The 15,296-nt window shown below is 46.2% G+C and overlaps 3 protein-coding genes across 7 annotated transcripts; 2 read left to right on the top strand and 1 right to left on the bottom strand.

The window, feature by feature from the left end:
- Positions 1-60: 60 nt before the first annotated feature.
- On the bottom strand, positions 61-3,756 carry flot1a (flotillin 1a). Its single transcript, XM_088365097.1, has 12 exons — positions 3,595-3,756; positions 3,052-3,126; positions 2,899-2,974; positions 2,738-2,828; positions 2,536-2,679; positions 2,353-2,472; positions 2,179-2,274; positions 1,748-2,082; positions 1,598-1,643; positions 1,374-1,511; positions 1,148-1,309; positions 61-1,020 (listed from the first exon to the last, which is right to left on the bottom strand). Exons 2-12 carry the CDS (start codon positions 3,092-3,094, stop codon positions 1,000-1,002), a joined length of 1,272 nt encoding a protein of 423 aa, XP_088221223.1. The 5' UTR covers positions 3,095-3,126; positions 3,595-3,756; the 3' UTR covers positions 61-999.
- On the top strand, positions 3,504-9,827 carry LOC148380192 (uncharacterized). Of its 3 annotated transcripts, XM_088365095.1 has the most exons (11): positions 3,504-3,522; positions 4,155-4,261; positions 5,672-5,717; positions 5,932-5,952; positions 6,144-6,410; positions 6,478-6,565; positions 6,645-6,874; positions 6,948-7,235; positions 7,312-7,484; positions 7,583-7,675; positions 7,930-9,827. In XM_088365095.1, exons 3-11 carry the CDS (start codon positions 5,672-5,674, stop codon positions 8,227-8,229), a joined length of 1,506 nt encoding a protein of 501 aa, XP_088221221.1. In that variant the 5' UTR covers positions 3,504-3,522; positions 4,155-4,261; the 3' UTR covers positions 8,230-9,827. The 3 variants fall into 3 exon arrangements, with proteins under 3 accessions (XP_088221221.1, XP_088221220.1, XP_088221222.1); XM_088365094.1 differs by lacking the exon at positions 3,504-3,522 and having other exon boundaries at positions 3,543-4,261; XM_088365096.1 differs by lacking the exons at positions 3,504-3,522; positions 4,155-4,261; positions 5,672-5,717; positions 5,932-5,952 and adding an exon at positions 5,976-6,008.
- A 75-nt stretch (positions 9,828-9,902) lies between these two features.
- On the top strand, positions 9,903-14,315 carry tcf19l (transcription factor 19 (SC1), like). Of its 3 annotated transcripts, XR_015855014.1 has the most exons (7): positions 9,903-10,103; positions 10,437-11,032; positions 11,181-11,350; positions 11,432-11,843; positions 11,923-12,382; positions 12,465-12,866; positions 14,182-14,315. XR_015855014.1 is itself a non-coding variant. In XM_088365091.1 (6 exons), exons 2-6 carry the CDS (start codon positions 10,756-10,758, stop codon positions 12,814-12,816), a joined length of 1,668 nt encoding a protein of 555 aa, XP_088221217.1. In that variant the 5' UTR covers positions 9,903-10,103; positions 10,437-10,755; the 3' UTR covers positions 12,817-13,397. The 3 variants fall into 3 exon arrangements, 2 of the variants coding, with proteins under 2 accessions (XP_088221217.1, XP_088221216.1); XM_088365091.1 differs by lacking the exon at positions 14,182-14,315 and having other exon boundaries at positions 12,468-13,397; XM_088365090.1 differs by lacking the exon at positions 14,182-14,315 and having other exon boundaries at positions 12,465-13,397.
- Positions 14,316-15,296: the final 981 nt, after the last annotated feature.

The following is a 15,296-nucleotide window of genomic DNA, read 5'->3' as shown; positions in this document are numbered from 1 at the left end:
ATTTAAGATTCCCAGAAGTTATCGCAGACGGCATTTCACAAACTGACCAGGAGATGGTGACAGAGTTACGCCTATATATAAGGCAATTTTTAATCTTTCAAAAGCACACATTTATTAAAATTAAAAACACACACATTAGTAAGAGTTAGATACGTGTACACACAATGCGTAGGCAATAATAGCGATCTTCAAATAACAAGGTCTTATAATAATCAATAAAAAGCCAATACGTGTGTTTGCTAATCTTGGAACACAAGCCATTTTGTAGGGTTGACAATAACTGAGTTGTAGCAAACACACAAATAAATATAAAATACAAAAATGTCACCTATAACCAATCCATGAAACTAAATATTGCTCATGGAGCGCACACCTGAGAAATGCTACAGTAGCTAACAACCTTGACCACTCCCAGCCAAGACAGGCGAGTGACATTTCGGTAGAAAGTAAACCAAAAATCACTGATAAATAAATAAATAAAATACTTTTCTGTTTTTATAAACTGCTACAATGCAGTCATCCATGACTGGATTAGCGGGCAGTCAGTAAGGTTAGTAGCACTTGAGGTTCGAGAGCTTTGTTAGATAAAGATTCATTCATTCATTCATTGTTAATACCAAAACGTGATTATTGATTGACTTATATATATATATATATATATGACTATAATCGTTTCAATGCTTTTCGTCATGTCATTAGATGAATATTGATCGTGATTTACAGGATACGTTAGCATGCTGGTGTATATTGCATTCTCGAGCAACGATTTCGGCCAAATACATCAACCAGTGTCAACACAATACAGAAATTGATAACAGTGTTAGTGAGCCACAAATATTGCAACAAAATTGCAGCATGTGCACAACACAGTAAAACCGGGACGACTCGTGCATGTGTGTGTGTGTGAGTGTCATGCTTATGATCAATGCAGCTGATTGACAGCTGATTATGATCAATGCAGCTGATTGACAGCCCAAACACATTGTCGGCTGATCCTCCTCATCCACTACGGGCGCTCACCTGAAATGAGATGATGGAAAGAAGGGGGCGGAGTTTATTGTCTTATTTCTAAAACTGCACGGCTTTTAAAATCCTTATCGGCTAATCAGAATTTTGATCATTGATTAATTGTTGTTAATTGTGTGACCTGGGCGATGTTGACACCGGTCAGTTTTTCCAGCGTGTCGGGGAGGCGGGCCATGATGTCCAGAACCTCCCCGGACAGTTTGGCGGCCCCCACATCGCCTCCGCTGGATATCATGGTCACTTTGTTGGCTTCGCACAGGGGCTTGCTGATCTCTTCCGCCATCTAGTGGAAGGAAATGCAATCATCAACCATTTTGTGTTGTGTTTTGCCTTCCAGCGTGTCTCACCAGAGGCAGTTTCTCCAGTAACATGTCCACCATGGCGCCAGCGCCGTACTGCTGGAAGGCCTCCGCCTTCTTGGCCATCTGCTCCGCCTCAGCGCGACCTTTGGCCTCCACGGCGTATGCCTCCGCCTCGCCCTTCATCTGCCGGCACGGTCAGAGAATAAAATATATTTGACATTTTTGAAACACTGCAAATGTATTAATTAATTTAAAAAAAAATTATTCACCCTGATGGACTCAGCCTCGGCTTCCGCCTCCATGATCATCTTGAGACTGCAAGAAAAAAAAAAAACGCCACAAAAACTCATTTAATAATTGACACGAGTACTGAAAGTGAAATTGAGAAAAAATTTGGTTGATAAAGATTGAGAACTGACCGCTGGGCCTCGGCCAGCTTCTCCAGTCGGTACTTCTCAGCCTCGGCAGGTCTCTTGACCTTGGCCTCCAACTCCTTCTCCTTGCGTGTGATTTCCTGCTCCTGCAGCGTGATCTGCTGGCTGCGCTCCACCACCTGCACCTGCATGCGTTCCTCCTCGATGCGCTGCTTGGTCTTGGCCACCTGCAGCTGGTAGGCCATCTCCGACTCAGCCTTCTTGGTGTTCACCTCCATGTCGTACGCCGCCTTCTTCAGCTCGTAGTCGCGCTGCGCCTTAGCCATGTCGATCTCGTTCTTGTACTGCGCCGACACCTTCTCCTGCATGGCGTGCGCCTCCTGCCGGGGCCAGGGGAGCGGCAATATCTCAGTTCCTGTCTTCATGACTTCAATCACAGGACTAGCGAGGACGTGCGAGCTTGTCAACTTTCTCACCCTGATGACGGAGTCCTTCTTGTTGAGCGCCTCGCCGATGCGAGCGTCTTTTTGCACCTGCGCCGTGCGAGCCTTCCCCAAGGAGTGCAGGTAATCCTAAACAAAAATAAATAAATAAATCAACCTGATTGCTTTTTGTTGGGTGGCATTTCCAGGGTGGGCGGAGCCGCCAACCTGGTCGTCGTGCACGTCTTTAAGCGTGTAGCTGACCACGCTGATGCCCATGTTGAGAAGGTCGGACGACGCCACTTTAAAAACGTGCTCCGAGAACTTCTTACGGTCCTTGTAGATCTCCTGCAACGGCAAAGAATCGCATCATCAAGCGCATAGGTGAGTCCAGTTTGTGTTTTATGTCACCTCCACAGTCAGGTGCGCAATGATGGCCCTTTGGTGTCCCTCCAACGTCTCCAAGGCGATGTGCGCGATCTCCGCCTCTGATTTGCCCATGAACATCTGGCAGGCGGCGGCTAGCATCTGCTTGTTCTGACCCTGGATCTTCATCTGTGGGGTAAAAACAACTTGTGATTCTGCCGAGTTGCTTTACGTATTTCAGACTGACCTGAGCGATGCCCGTGACGGAGATGGGCACGCCGTGGCGGGTGTACACTTTGTCGCTCTTGACGTTCAGGGTCAGGGTGTTCAGGGAGATCCTGAGGAACATAAAGGATTGTATTGCTGGAAAACTCCAGAACTGGACTGACATTGTGTTGCTGTTCCTACCTCTGCAGCTTCTGAATACAGGGGACGACGAAGACTCGGCCTCCGGCGATCATCAGCGGAGGGGAGCGACAGAAGCCTGGGAGAAAAGAACATTATCAACACGGGGTTCCGCTTTGTGGACCACCGCTGTAATGCAAGATGAGCGGAAGTTACCAGACACAACCATTGCTTCATTGGGCCCACAAGTGTAGAACATGTCGGCCGGTGCTCCTGGAGCCAGAAAAGAAACTACAAAAAAAGAAAGGATGGGAGAACAGAAAAGTGCATTGTGAGTATCTTTCTTCATTTAAAGGCAATTATTATGATCACACTCCCACAATTATTACATCATTTTTAATTAGTAATTTAATTGTTTTTATTTAATTATTAAATAATTATGAAAACAATTATTATTGTAACATTAACATAAATGCAAACTAAAATGTTTTAATGTTATTAAATGTTGATAAATTCATCACATTGAACATATTGCAAGTGAGGATCATAGTGTAATATTGACGTGCACGCGCAATGACGTCTGCAACGTCATGCAGCAATTTTTAGCAACATAGAGACCCGCCTTCAGCAACATCCTGGAAAATATACTGTGCAAGGATCAATAGCAAATTCAATTAAATATCTAAGGTAGAAATAAGCACGAAAAAAACAAAACGTTTTCAAATTACCAGGGAAGGTGAAGCTAAGACTGAAACTCACCAGCGGGTTTGCGGATGAGATGAGGGCGGTGGAGACCCGGAGCAGGTTAACAGGTTAAAAAAATATGTAGTATTCGTTAACAGTAACGACGATGCGTTGGGCTTTACGGAGCAGACGGTAGAAAATGATGACGTCAATTCCTGGCGATTGAGTGACGCAGGCGACGGGAGCTGGACGGTTTCAAACAGCGACGTCCGCATCTATTACCATTCTATAGCTGGTTTAAACAATAAGAACGCTGTTAAAACTGTTTTTTTATATTTTAATTAACTGTATATTCAAATGTGTATCATGTGTCTTTATTTATATATATTGTTAAAAACTACATTTGTGAAATTAAGATACAACAATACGTCCGCACAAAAAACTGTGTTTTGTCGCCCTCCAACGGACAAATGGAAAAAATACACCAGGATGCTCGAGCCCGGAAATCTCCGAAGATTCCCGAACGGCGCCGAGTCCCCGAAGGCGCACAAAGGCGGCATCATCTTGGTCGTCGTTATTACAGGAAAAGTCTCAATCTCTCTCCCTCTCTCTCATTCTCTCGTTTTCCCCCTCAGATGGACGCCGTGCTGTCGATTTGAACGAGCTTGTTAAAACACAAAAAAAAGGTGAATTCCAGAAAGGAGCACTTTGCTGCGTCCTCGTTTCTCCACCACGACGAAAGGTAAGAACCAACTAGTACACTGCAGCACCGTGTACTGCACGATTTGAATTTTGGACTCCTTGTATGGGGCGGACTGGACATTTCAAGCATCTTCAAACCATCACGAAGCACTGGACTTTTAATACGACTCACACATGCATTTATTCCCTCGATTTATTTTCATGTAATTTTGCCACATTCCTCCTGCTTTTGAGTTCTCATCCACCATGTTCTACTATATCGATGTAGATATCTGCATCTCAACAGGATTGATCTCAAATGCTTCCCACACATACACATGATGGTCTGCCTTCATTTCCCTTCTTCCTCCATCATCTCGAGCACAAACTTGAACATTGCACTCCCATCATGCTCCATATTTCTTCCATCTGGGACCCCGTATGAGTGGGGCAGGACTGGCAGCAGGCATGCTGGTCCTGACACACCCTTGGCTGCATCACTAGCTGCATGGAGGAAGATGAGGATGAGGAGGAGGGGGAGGCGGTGCCTCTTGGGATAAGAGAGGACCAAGTTTCAATTGAATTGAAGCGTACTAAAATGGCGGCATGAGTAAATATAATTATGGAGTGGATGTCTTTGCGCTTTGCTTTGAATCTTGAGCCAAAATTTTAGGTACGAGAGAACGGTCAATTTAAGAGAACAAAAACAATACAAAATAAAAACACTTTCAAAAGGCTGCTGTAGACCACATCTCACAACCAGATGCTCACACACAAATCACTTGGCACAGATCATTTTTATTCATCGTGATCGTGTTAGTTTTTACACAATTGCCAAAAGTGACAACACATTTTTAGAAGGGGTGGATTAATTAATGGAATTTCAATTACTGTGGGGAAACTCGTTTTAAATTGAAGTGGGTGACGAAACAAATGATACATACACGCAAGTCTTGCTGAGCAAAAAAAAAAAAAAATCTGACTGAAAGTGAAGAATGATGGAAGCCCGCCCCTCCCTTCCGCCTCCTCGCCAAGTGACTGACTCGGCGGGATGGAAGCTGCCGATGTCAACAAAACTGTGCTAATTGCGGCTAATTGGCAAGGGAGCAATAATCAACCATCAGGACGGAAACATTTAAGCCAGTGTACATACTTCAATGGCGAATTAATAATAATTACATGAAAAATAAAATCGTTTGAATCATACAGTTGTGTTCAAATGACCGAATCGGTTATGACATGATTGATTATGAGTTTACCTCACAGGCTTAATAAATTATGTATAAAATCTCAATTGCCTTCTATTGATTTTGGTTGATATGTAACACAGTATGCCAATAGTTAATCAATCTTGCTTTGACAGCAATCGTTATTCTTTTATATGGTTCGTAAACAGTGTCTGAATGTATTATCCAATGAGCTTCATTAGTTTTTGTGATGTTTTCTTTTTCCCCTTGCCTGCGTGTTGAAGATGAGAGGGATGGCGTGTGTGTTGCTTAGCAACCTGCTCTTCATGGGTAAGCATCATGGGGAGACCTTGGAATTCACTGTGTTTCGCTTAATTGCTCTCCCTTCGTGCCGACTCAGCGTATCACCCCCCCACCCCTGTGCTATTGTTAGCCATCGCTACATTTCAAAGGCTCCGGCACCAAGAATACATCTAACTTGTTTCCAGATCAAGTAAAACACGCATAGATTTCTTAACTCTCTACATTTCTTTGTCTTTTTCAGCTGTGTCAGCATCTTTTAAAGGTAAGTTTGACGTCCACCAAAACTCCAACTGGGATATTATTCACCGAGATAATACTGTGAGCAAACAACTCATCTCAGCTTTATTTGTAGAGCTCTTTAAAAACAACAGCAAACAGCAGGGGCCCCATAATGGAACCCTGCGGAACACCAATTGCAACGAATCGAACTTTTTGTTGTCTCGCTGCTTTTAGTCAAGGAAGAGCACAGGACGGCCTTTTTCGGGGAAGACATCCACATCGACATCCCGCCCGGTGACGTCGGTGAGGTGATGTTCCGTCCCAAGGCCAACAAGAGCGTCGAGGTGCCGGTTCTCCGAGCAGGAAAAGCGCTGCATCGACGAGCTCATCTCAATTCCTACGGCCACTTGGTGCTGGACGACGTGCAGGAGGAGGACGAGGGCGTCTACGTGGTCAGCAGGAACGAAAGCGTGCTTAGGCGCCTCACGCTCGACGTCCGAGGTAAACAACAAAAAATGAAAGGAGCAAAGTTCACATCAGCTTTATGTTTTCATGATTTTGTCTTTAGATTGTGCCGTGGAGGAGGTGGTCAAGTATGGAGACACTTATTACATCCACTTGAACCAGGTCCAAGGTCCAATCAGCTTGGAGTTCAGGTACCTTGATGAAAAATTCACAAAAGATGCTTCAATCCACAAGAACTCATTTGAAGTCTCCCTAACTGTCCCCGTTTAGGCCCGGTCCCGTCCACCACATCAACCATTCGGACTTCCTGCACGCTACCGAGCCGCCGGCCGCGCTGCTTTTCCGCCACACGCTGGTGCTGGCCGACGCCTACGCCGGACGCCTGAGCGTGACCGAAAAGATTGTGGCGCTGCACTCGGTCAAGATGGCGGATGAGGGGAGCTTTACCGTGCGCGACCATGAGGGGAAAGTGCGGAGGAGGAACTGCCTTCATGTGCGAGGTGGGTCGGAAACCTGCGCCTGCTCCGCTTTATATCGTAAGTCTGGTTTTCAAGGTTTCCCTTTGGACCACAGAGCACCAGGACTTCCTACATCCTTCTGACGGAGCCGACATGAAAGTAAAACTCTACCTGGACCACGCCCAAGTCAATGTGGTGTACAGGCCCAAATCCGGCCACCACGGCTTTCCGGTTCTGGAACGAGGCGTTCTGGTGACGCCGCCGGAGTCTCAGCTGGCGGGCCGTGTCAGCGTGGACGGGTCCCAACTTCTGCTCAGGAAGGTGCGAGGGTCTGATGAGGGTGTCTTCAAAATCACAGACCTGGAAGGATTCCCCGTGGCTCACGTTTACGTGGACGTGATTGGTAAGAAACTGCAATCATTTGGGATTTTTCAAGTTAGTTTTGGTCCGGTTGGTTTTACAAAAAGGCTTTGTTTCAGCCTCCAGGCTGCCGCCGCTGACGCTGGCCATTTTGTCGCTGGTGAGCTTGCTGGCCTTCATGCTGCTGGTGTGCCTGCTGTCGTGCCTCTTCAAGGTGCACCAGAGGAATGAGAAGAACAAGAAGCTGACGCTACTCGCCCAGCAGGCCGGCAAGGGCGAGGCCTTTTGCCAGGTACCGTCGTGTGTGGTGGCCGCGTGTACTGACCCAAAAAGCCTGCCAGACGTCTTTGACATCCTTTTGTGTATGTGTGTTTGTGTGTGTGTGTGCAGGTGGTCCACGAGGCGTACAACAAATTCACGGAAGAGTCGCTCATGCAGTCGGCAAGCCACCAACCAGATGAGAACACCGATGTCACCATTAAGGTTAATTAGAAGACGAAGATGAATAATAAAGAAAAAAAAAATCCTTTACGATAACGCGCAGCTCTGAAATGATGACACAACCTCCACTTGGGTTCTCACATTTGTGTGAGAGGAATGAATCTATAAATAATCTTGCTGGATTGTGTTCATAAATGAATGATGGCAGTTTTTTCCACTGACCTCATTTTGGGCCACTTCCTGTTCACTAAACTCCTCCTCCTCCACATAAAAAAAAATTGTTGTTCTTCCCGCAGGACGTGGAGGTTTCCAAAGCGGGCGGCTACCGGGCGCTCACGTCAGACGTCAACTTCCTGGAGATGAGCGACTCCGGAGTGGACTCGGGTCTCCCACTGGACAGCGATACGGACGCCGTCGTGACCTGCGCCTCCCACAAGCCCCTCCTCGAGACTCGTACCCTAAGCCCCACACCCGAGGGGGGTCAAGAGGTCGCGCCGGTGACCGACGGGGACGCCCAAAAGTGCACCGATCCACCCGTTAGTGACGAGACGGTGGCCGAGGGAGGGGAAGCTGAGCGGAAGGATGAGAGCACCTGAAAGGTTCGCATTAGCATCGACTAGCGGTGAATTCTTTGGGGGGGAAGCACAATCACGAATCCGGACATCAGTGTTGACTAGGAGGGTTCTCAAACTTTTTGGGAGTAATTTTTTCAAAGGAGCCCCTCATAATCCTAAAAGCAATTCAACATGTAAACCTCGGGAAATATTTTTTATTTATAAATCAGTTTCATAGAAAGGAAGGTAACCAAATTGAATTCAATTCAATATTCATCCCAATGCTAATGCTAACAACATGCATGCTAACAAAGTGAAGCAAATTTATAAAAGCAAACTCAGTGTTGACAACTGTTGTAGCGACTGTTAACGTTCAAATAACTGAAAATATTCCAACGCGGTGGCCCAGGGGCCGCAGTTTGGAAACCAGTGGACGACAAGACTTAGCACATCGAGCACAATCACAACAACTTCAGAAGAACAAAACAAGTGTGTGCATGCCTTCAACACAAACACTCATAGTTTACGTTAGAATAGTCCAATCGCTGCATGGGAGCCAAAAACCAAGCTGCTTCCGTTGAGGTCTTGACCTTTGGGAATTTGTTGGAGACTGAGCGTTGACCAGGATTGTGGATTTTTGATCTCCAGCTTACAAGGAAGCCTCTGGAATCATTGCTCTGTTCAGGGACTTGGGTCACATGACTTGTGACAGGACAAGCACAACATTTTAAAAAAATAAAAGTGCAAGTCACCTGCAAGTAGCAGCTAATGTAAATACGTCTGTGAATGTATACTAACCAATGCTATATTATTCATTTTTGTATGGCATGTTCTTAATATACACATACATAAGGCAGTGCTTGATCTTGACTAATATAAGCAATATTTCTGATGATAGACTGATGCTAATTATTTAGCAATAACTTTTGGTTCGCTCAAAGTCTTGATATACCTTGAGCAATATGTTAGTTTTGTTTAAGATCAACGATCTTTGACTTGTAAACACATTATTAGCAGGCAGCACCGTCGCCATATTGGTCAGGGCAGGTCTCAACTACTGTATATGCATGAATGCAATGCCTTATAACATTTTATGGTCATTTTTTGTCGTACTTTGACAAACTACTAATATATTAATTAGCTGTGAGTTGCTCACACGTGTTTCTTTTAAATATGAGCAGATCAACGCATGCACTTGTAGTCACATGAGTAACCCTTCATGAAATATTTGTCATTTTCGATGTCAATCTTGTCTTCATTCACGATGGCCGAAAATGAGCTTTTGAGTCACGAAGAAGTCAATTTACAGGTTTTTATAGGCTTTCACGTGACATTAAATATGTTCAAGTATTTCCATGTACTAATTGTGCAGTTATTGAGCAAACATGGATGTGCACAATGTTCACCGCATTTCACACGTGTGTTTTTAAGACTGTGTGTGCATGCGATGAGAAGTCTTGTTGATGAATGTTTCATAATATCTTTTGAATTGAACTACTTTGTTGTACAACCACAAACAAACGCTCCATCCTCTGCATTTCTACACTCAGTATGACCTTTTGCATCCTGCCAAGAGTTTTGTAGTGCTTCTCTTTTTCTGTAATGAATGAATAATTCAGAATAAATGCATTTCAATACAATAGTACTTGACCTCATTAAAAGACAAGTAAAGGCGTGTCCTTGGCAAAAGCGCTCTGGCTACTAGCCAATCAGAGAGAAGCCGGACGTGACGTACGCGGATGTGCCAGGGAGCCGCAAGCTCGGCGCGCCAAATTTCAAAGCACTTCCTCCCCGGAGAAAAGAAAGCGGAGCGAGCAAGAGGACGACGGCGGCCGAAGTCCAACTTACCCCATAGTTTCACTTGTGCTCGACGGTTGTTCGGGAGGAAAGAAGCCCGCTAACTTCGGCTGGGTGGCGTAAGTGTCAGGTTTTGGCTCTTTTTGTCAGGGAGGAAGCGACGTCAGCTAGCTTCGGCAACGCCGTCGGTGGTTCGCCCACGCTGAGAACGTCCGAGCCGTACAAACGCCAAAAAAGTTCCTAAACAAATAAACGACTAATTCAGCGTTTTTGTCTATTTTTCATTCTGTATTGGTAAAGAAATACTAAAGGACGAAATCATGTAAACGTGTCAAGGGTTCTTGTAATTCATATATTCATTGTTGCAAGCGTTACTGTCTACTCATGTACGCAAATTACAAAATGTCTGTTGGTGATGATGGTGTTCTATGCTTTCGTTTTTTTTCTTTCAGATGATTCAGCGGGAGCACAAACATTGACCCATCAGACTCAAATGCCTATTTTAATTCAACTTTTTTGACAGCCTAGTTTTTACTCACAACCACTCCAGCAGTGAGACCCTGGCCAGTTGTGAAAGGCTGCTTTGCATACCTCAGCAACTCAGACGGCCTCATTTATTCATGTCAGTCCTCCTGGCTTCACGCCAGATGCTGTTCAGTCTGCCGCAAATGCCTTCAACGTAATATATAACCACAAGCAGAGCGACTCCCCAATGCAACGCGGCCAACTGTAGCGTCAGGAGGACGGGGTGGGAAGACAAACGTGTCCGTCATGTACTCGGGGGCGCAGCCGTGCTTCCAGCTTCTCCGCATCGGCTCCTCGGAGGGGGGCCCTACGCGGGACTTGTACACCTTCAGGCCGGCGCCGGGCCACTCGTTGTTCCGCCTGGGTCGGGCCGAGGAGCTGTGCGACGTCATCCTGGACTCACCAACCGTGTCGCGCGTTCACGCCGAACTGCATGCCGAACGCGAGGCCAGCAGCGACGGCGAGGAGGCGGCGATGCAGGAGGAAGGGTGGAGGGTCCACATTAAGGACAAGAGCACGCATGGTGAGATAACATAGGCAGCTGTAAACAAAAATACTTTATACACACAGGGCACACAAAATTGTAAACAAAAACATGAAATGTGGACACAAGCATACAAAATTGTCATAAAAACCAAATTGCCTCAACCCCACAAACGTTGCATGACCAGGCACTTGGGTGAACGAGGTCCGCCTCCAGGCTGGCATCCAATGGGAGCTGTCGGACGGTGACGCGCTGACCTTTGGGGGCCACGATGCTCCCGACAGCCCTGAGTTTTGCTTCCTCTTCCAGAAGGTCAAAGTTCGTCCGCTGGACTTTGACGCCATCACTGTTCCCAAAGTGAGACACTTGATGGTCATTTGTGACCCCTCCAAATTTTCTAGCGCGGTCTGTCTACATTGCTTCCTTGTTTTCCTTCAGGCAGGGACGTTTTCATCAGACTTGCAGAACCGGATCAGAACCAACCCCGAGCGCAAGGCAGAGCCAGGCTTGGATCTGTCCAAGCTGTCCATCAACCGCTCCACCGTCATCCTCAACTCCATCGGCAGCCTGAGCAAGATGAGAGGCAGTGTGTGGTCCTTCAGGAGGAGCCGCAGCCACGAGGGCGCCGCCTCCCACATGGGCTCTTCGTCCTCACCGCCCCCTCTGGGTGGCGGACGCTTGCCGCTGCTGCCGCCGTCCACCCCACCGTCCTTCTCGCCTGCCGCCTCCTCGCTGGCCCCCAAGTCTCTGGCCCCCAAGTCCGTAGCGCCGGCCTCCAGGAGCCGCAGGAAGTCAGCGCACACAGTGTTGCTGGAGGACGACGGCTTGGACGAGCCCCGTAGCAAAACTGGTGAGACGCGTGAAGAGATTTGATGTTTGAATCCGTCCCTGCGGTATTTTCATGCCGGTAAACACAGTTTTCCGGTCAGTCCCGACAGGTCTGGAGGAGGAAGCGCAGCAATCGCGTGGCAGCAAGAAGCGTCGCCTCTATAAGTCCGAGTCAGACAATCTGTGCTCGCTGCCACCTCCTCCGCCATCTTCCCATCCACGTCCCCAGGAAGCCAAACCCTTCCCGGTTGGCATCAGGACCATCGGTAGCTTCCACGGCGCCATGACAAACACCCGCCTTGACCAGCAGCACCACGTCCTCCTTGCGCCGTCGAAACCAGAGCGACAGGAGGGGGCGGCTGCACAACGTCACCTTCACAACGCCGCGGCCTTCCGTCAGCAGAGACCCGCCCCAAGGGGCCGTCGGAGAGCTCATAGCGCACCGGTTTTCTCCCCGCTGGTGGTGGGAGGGGAGAGCTACAATCTGGCGTCACCCTCAGTGAGGGTTACTACGGCACCGCGGGGCCGTGCTGCCTTTAACAGGTTCCACCAGCAGCCTAGGTAAGATCCTTTCACAGGTGGTCAACTTTAAAGCTACATTTCCCACCTGTGGTATCTCCTCTCATTCATTCGTTGCTCGCAGCAGGCGTCGCGGCCGACCCAGGAAACACCCCCTTCCGCCTCAGCCCTCTTTACCCTCGCCATCCTCGTCGTCCTCCTCGAGCTCCTCCGCCTCATCCTCCTCGGGCTCGTCTTCGTCATCCTCTTCCTCCGACGAGGACGACGATGACGATGAGACGACAAAGGCCGTGTCGACGGCCGGGGGGTCGGTGGATCCGTGCGCGGCCCCCCGCTGCCTGCTGCCCCAGCAGGACCCGGTCCAGTGGATCCAGTGCGACGTGTGCGACGCCTGGTACCACATCGACTGTCTCCGCGTGGATCGCAAGAAGCTGCTGAGGGACCCCAATGCCGACTTCCACTGCGGCTGCTGCTGAGGAGCACGACGCTCCCGCGCAGTCTCAAGTTCCGCAATCCAACAACTCAGGTGGGATTTTACTGTCGGACATGGTGAAATTTGACTCTGATAAACACACTTTTGCCCCCTCAGCCTTAATCAAATTTTAGGAAATACCTGCTCAGTGACAAGAAGCATAAAGTTGATCGTTTTTTTTTTCCTGAGGATGAGCGTGCTATGGATAAGGACAAATTAAGTAAAAAAAAAAAAATGTATAAAACAATACGCAACATAGTCGTGTTTGGCGCCCTCCTGTGGCCACACGGTAAAACTGCAGTCATTCTAGCAACGTTAATTGCGCTAATGCAAATGACAGTCAAGAGCGAAAATGTTGATGGTTGTACTTGTTGACGAGTGTGCCAAAATAATGCAATTATTCTTCTTGACCAATAGGACCGCATATACTTCATATTCCATAAGCGATGGCAGAGGTTTCTATGACCCCTGACCCTTTTACTGGATGGGGGTACACGGAAACTATGACAATATCTCAAATGCTGGCCGCGTGTGTGTGTTTAATGTTTGTGTGTTTATTCAGTAAACAGTTCATTACCTCGCTTGGCTAGTTTGTCTCTTTAGCACGACGTGCGTTCTCAACTGCTACTCCAGGTTCCTACTACATTGCCAAAACTAGACTGGACGTTGGCCTACATTGAAGACTGAATGTTGGCGTATTTTAGGGGTTCAATCAGTCGAGTTGACTATTCTGCAAATTGCGAATCACGTATTTTTGTCTTACAAATGGCCAATTTTTGTAAAGATTGAATCTGTAGCTTGTGCCAGACAACATTTTTGTGTAGCTGCAATATGTCCAGCAAACAGTCGTCATATGACTGAATAAAAATAAGGTGGTGTTGGATGAGAATTGGATAAGAATCTCACTAGCATTAGCTATTCCAAATTCATAAGATTTTTTTTTCCAACAAAATATCATATATACAATTATTATTACATGACAGAATTAGTTGTGAACCGTAAATCCAAATTAAACTATTAACCGAGGTTAAAGCTAACTACTACATTTTATATTAAGGTTCAGTGAGAGAGGTGTTCCTAATCTTTTGACCTGCATGTTGGCAATGTCGAACACAAGGGGGCAGTGTTGCGCTAGTGGCAAATGTGCTCCCATTGCTTTCAGCCCATCACATAGTGAGAGACCCTTTTTGCTTGTTTTATTAAAAAAAAAAAGTGTGTGTGTGTATATATGTGTGTCTATCTGTGATTGGTCTCAATAACATCTCCCTTTCTTTTCAATCCCTCTTTTGGTCCTCCTTTTATCTTCTCAGCATGGTGTCTTTAAAAGGCCTCTGCAGTGCTCTTAAAGGATCATTGTGTTCTTTTGAAGGCTGTCTTTATGGAAAGCAAAGTGGGAGCTCCGACAAGGCTGCCGTGATGAGGCTTGGCCAAAGCGGGAGAACACCGCTGAGTACAATCTCCACCCATACCATCTATGTGTTCCGATACAAGACATTGATCGAGGTACAGTCTTGATTTCTGATTTTAATCATTCCTCCTATTACACTTTGTTTATATACAACACAAATGACAACATTATTAAAATGAGTTTTTTTTTAAACCCAATTTCTCCTCATACTTATATTACCCCCCCTTCAGAAATATTTTTAAAAAATATGGAGAAAATGTATTGGGTACAGAAATTGGAAATTTTGCACATTTTCCTCCCGCATTACAAAGTGTTCTACATCTTATAAATTAATCATTTTTGGAATCATTTGAAAGCAAATATTAGCCACCGTACTTATTCCCTTGCGGGCCTTCATGTGTGCATCCCATTAATGTATGTCTTGTGGTTTTAAATTTGCTAATCTGTGCTAATATGGATATGAATATAGTGCCATAGTACATTTAAAATGCATAAAAATGCTCTTCTGTGCTTATGAATGCTCGCTAATGAGCATCCTCGCAGAGAAGATGGACGCTCAGAATGAGAAGCTAAAAGCTTGACAAAGTGTAAGAGATATTACTGTTATGGATGACTTTTATAGAAACTACACTGAATTAGCGCACTTAATTATTCATGAGGTTAAATATTTCAAAAGGGCATTAAGGCTTTGCATCCCAACAAGAGTAATCGTGTAGACTCGGGGTTACTATCAGACATATTAGAAGTTGTATTTTTAACATTCGTGGTGTTTTTTGTTTTTTTTTAACATAGTTAAGTTGCACTTGAAATGTGAAAGTTGGTTTATGAACTTTTAATGATGAGCAAAGCGTCCCAAACGCTTTGAATGTGTGCCACGTGGCTGTCGTCTCCCGAATGAGGTAACTCTTGCATCACTTGTCACTAAAAGAGAAAATGTTTTGAGAAAAAAAAAAATGCGACGGGGACGATATATATTTTTTTTTATTCTTTGCAAAGCCAAGTCGTATCAAAGTGTTGGCGACGCCTTTGTGATTCTCTCCGAATGTGACGACCACCCGGGAAAGAAAACAATCAAA

The sequence above is a fragment of the Syngnathus floridae genome, chromosome 21 (assembly GCF_059516105.1).
Source record: "Syngnathus floridae isolate MCC-2025c chromosome 21, RoL_Sflo_1.0, whole genome shotgun sequence".
NCBI classification, from domain to species: domain Eukaryota; kingdom Metazoa; phylum Chordata; class Actinopteri; order Syngnathiformes; family Syngnathidae; genus Syngnathus; species Syngnathus floridae.
This window is presented reverse-complemented; position numbering and strand designations above follow the sequence as displayed.

What these genes read in the sequence shown, in the direction of transcription:
- LOC148380192 (XM_088365095.1), top strand. Translation starts at nt 5,672, where the DNA reads ATGAGAGGGATGGCGTGTGTGTTGCTTAGCAACCTGCTCTTCATGG. An exon ending in TAGCAACCTGCTCTTCATGG is followed by an intron (nt 5,718 to 5,931) that starts GTAAGCATCATG and finishes TGTCTTTTTCAG; the next exon opens with CTGTGTCAGCATCTTTTAAA. An exon ending in AGGGCGAGGCCTTTTGCCAG is followed by an intron (nt 7,485 to 7,582) that starts GTACCGTCGTGT and finishes GTGTGTGTGCAG; the next exon opens with GTGGTCCACGAGGCGTACAA.
- tcf19l (XM_088365090.1), top strand. Translation starts at nt 10,756, where the DNA reads ATGTACTCGGGGGCGCAGCCGTGCTTCCAGCTTCTCCGCATCGGCTCC. An exon ending in ACGCCATCACTGTTCCCAAA is followed by an intron (nt 11,351 to 11,431) that starts GTGAGACACTTG and finishes GTTTTCCTTCAG; the next exon opens with GCAGGGACGTTTTCATCAGA. An exon ending in AGGTTCCACCAGCAGCCTAG is followed by an intron (nt 12,383 to 12,464) that starts GTAAGATCCTTT and finishes CGTTGCTCGCAG; the next exon opens with CAGGCGTCGCGGCCGACCCA.
- flot1a (XM_088365097.1), bottom strand. Translation starts at nt 3,094, where the DNA reads ATGTTCTACACTTGTGGGCCCAATGAAGCAATGGTTGTGTCTG. An exon ending in TGAAGCAATGGTTGTGTCTG is followed by an intron (nt 2,975 to 3,051) that starts GTAACTTCCGCT and finishes CTTTTCTCCCAG; the next exon opens with GCTTCTGTCGCTCCCCTCCG. An exon ending in TACTGGAGAAACTGCCTCTG is followed by an intron (nt 1,310 to 1,373) that starts GTGAGACACGCT and finishes TCCTTCCACTAG; the next exon opens with ATGGCGGAAGAGATCAGCAA.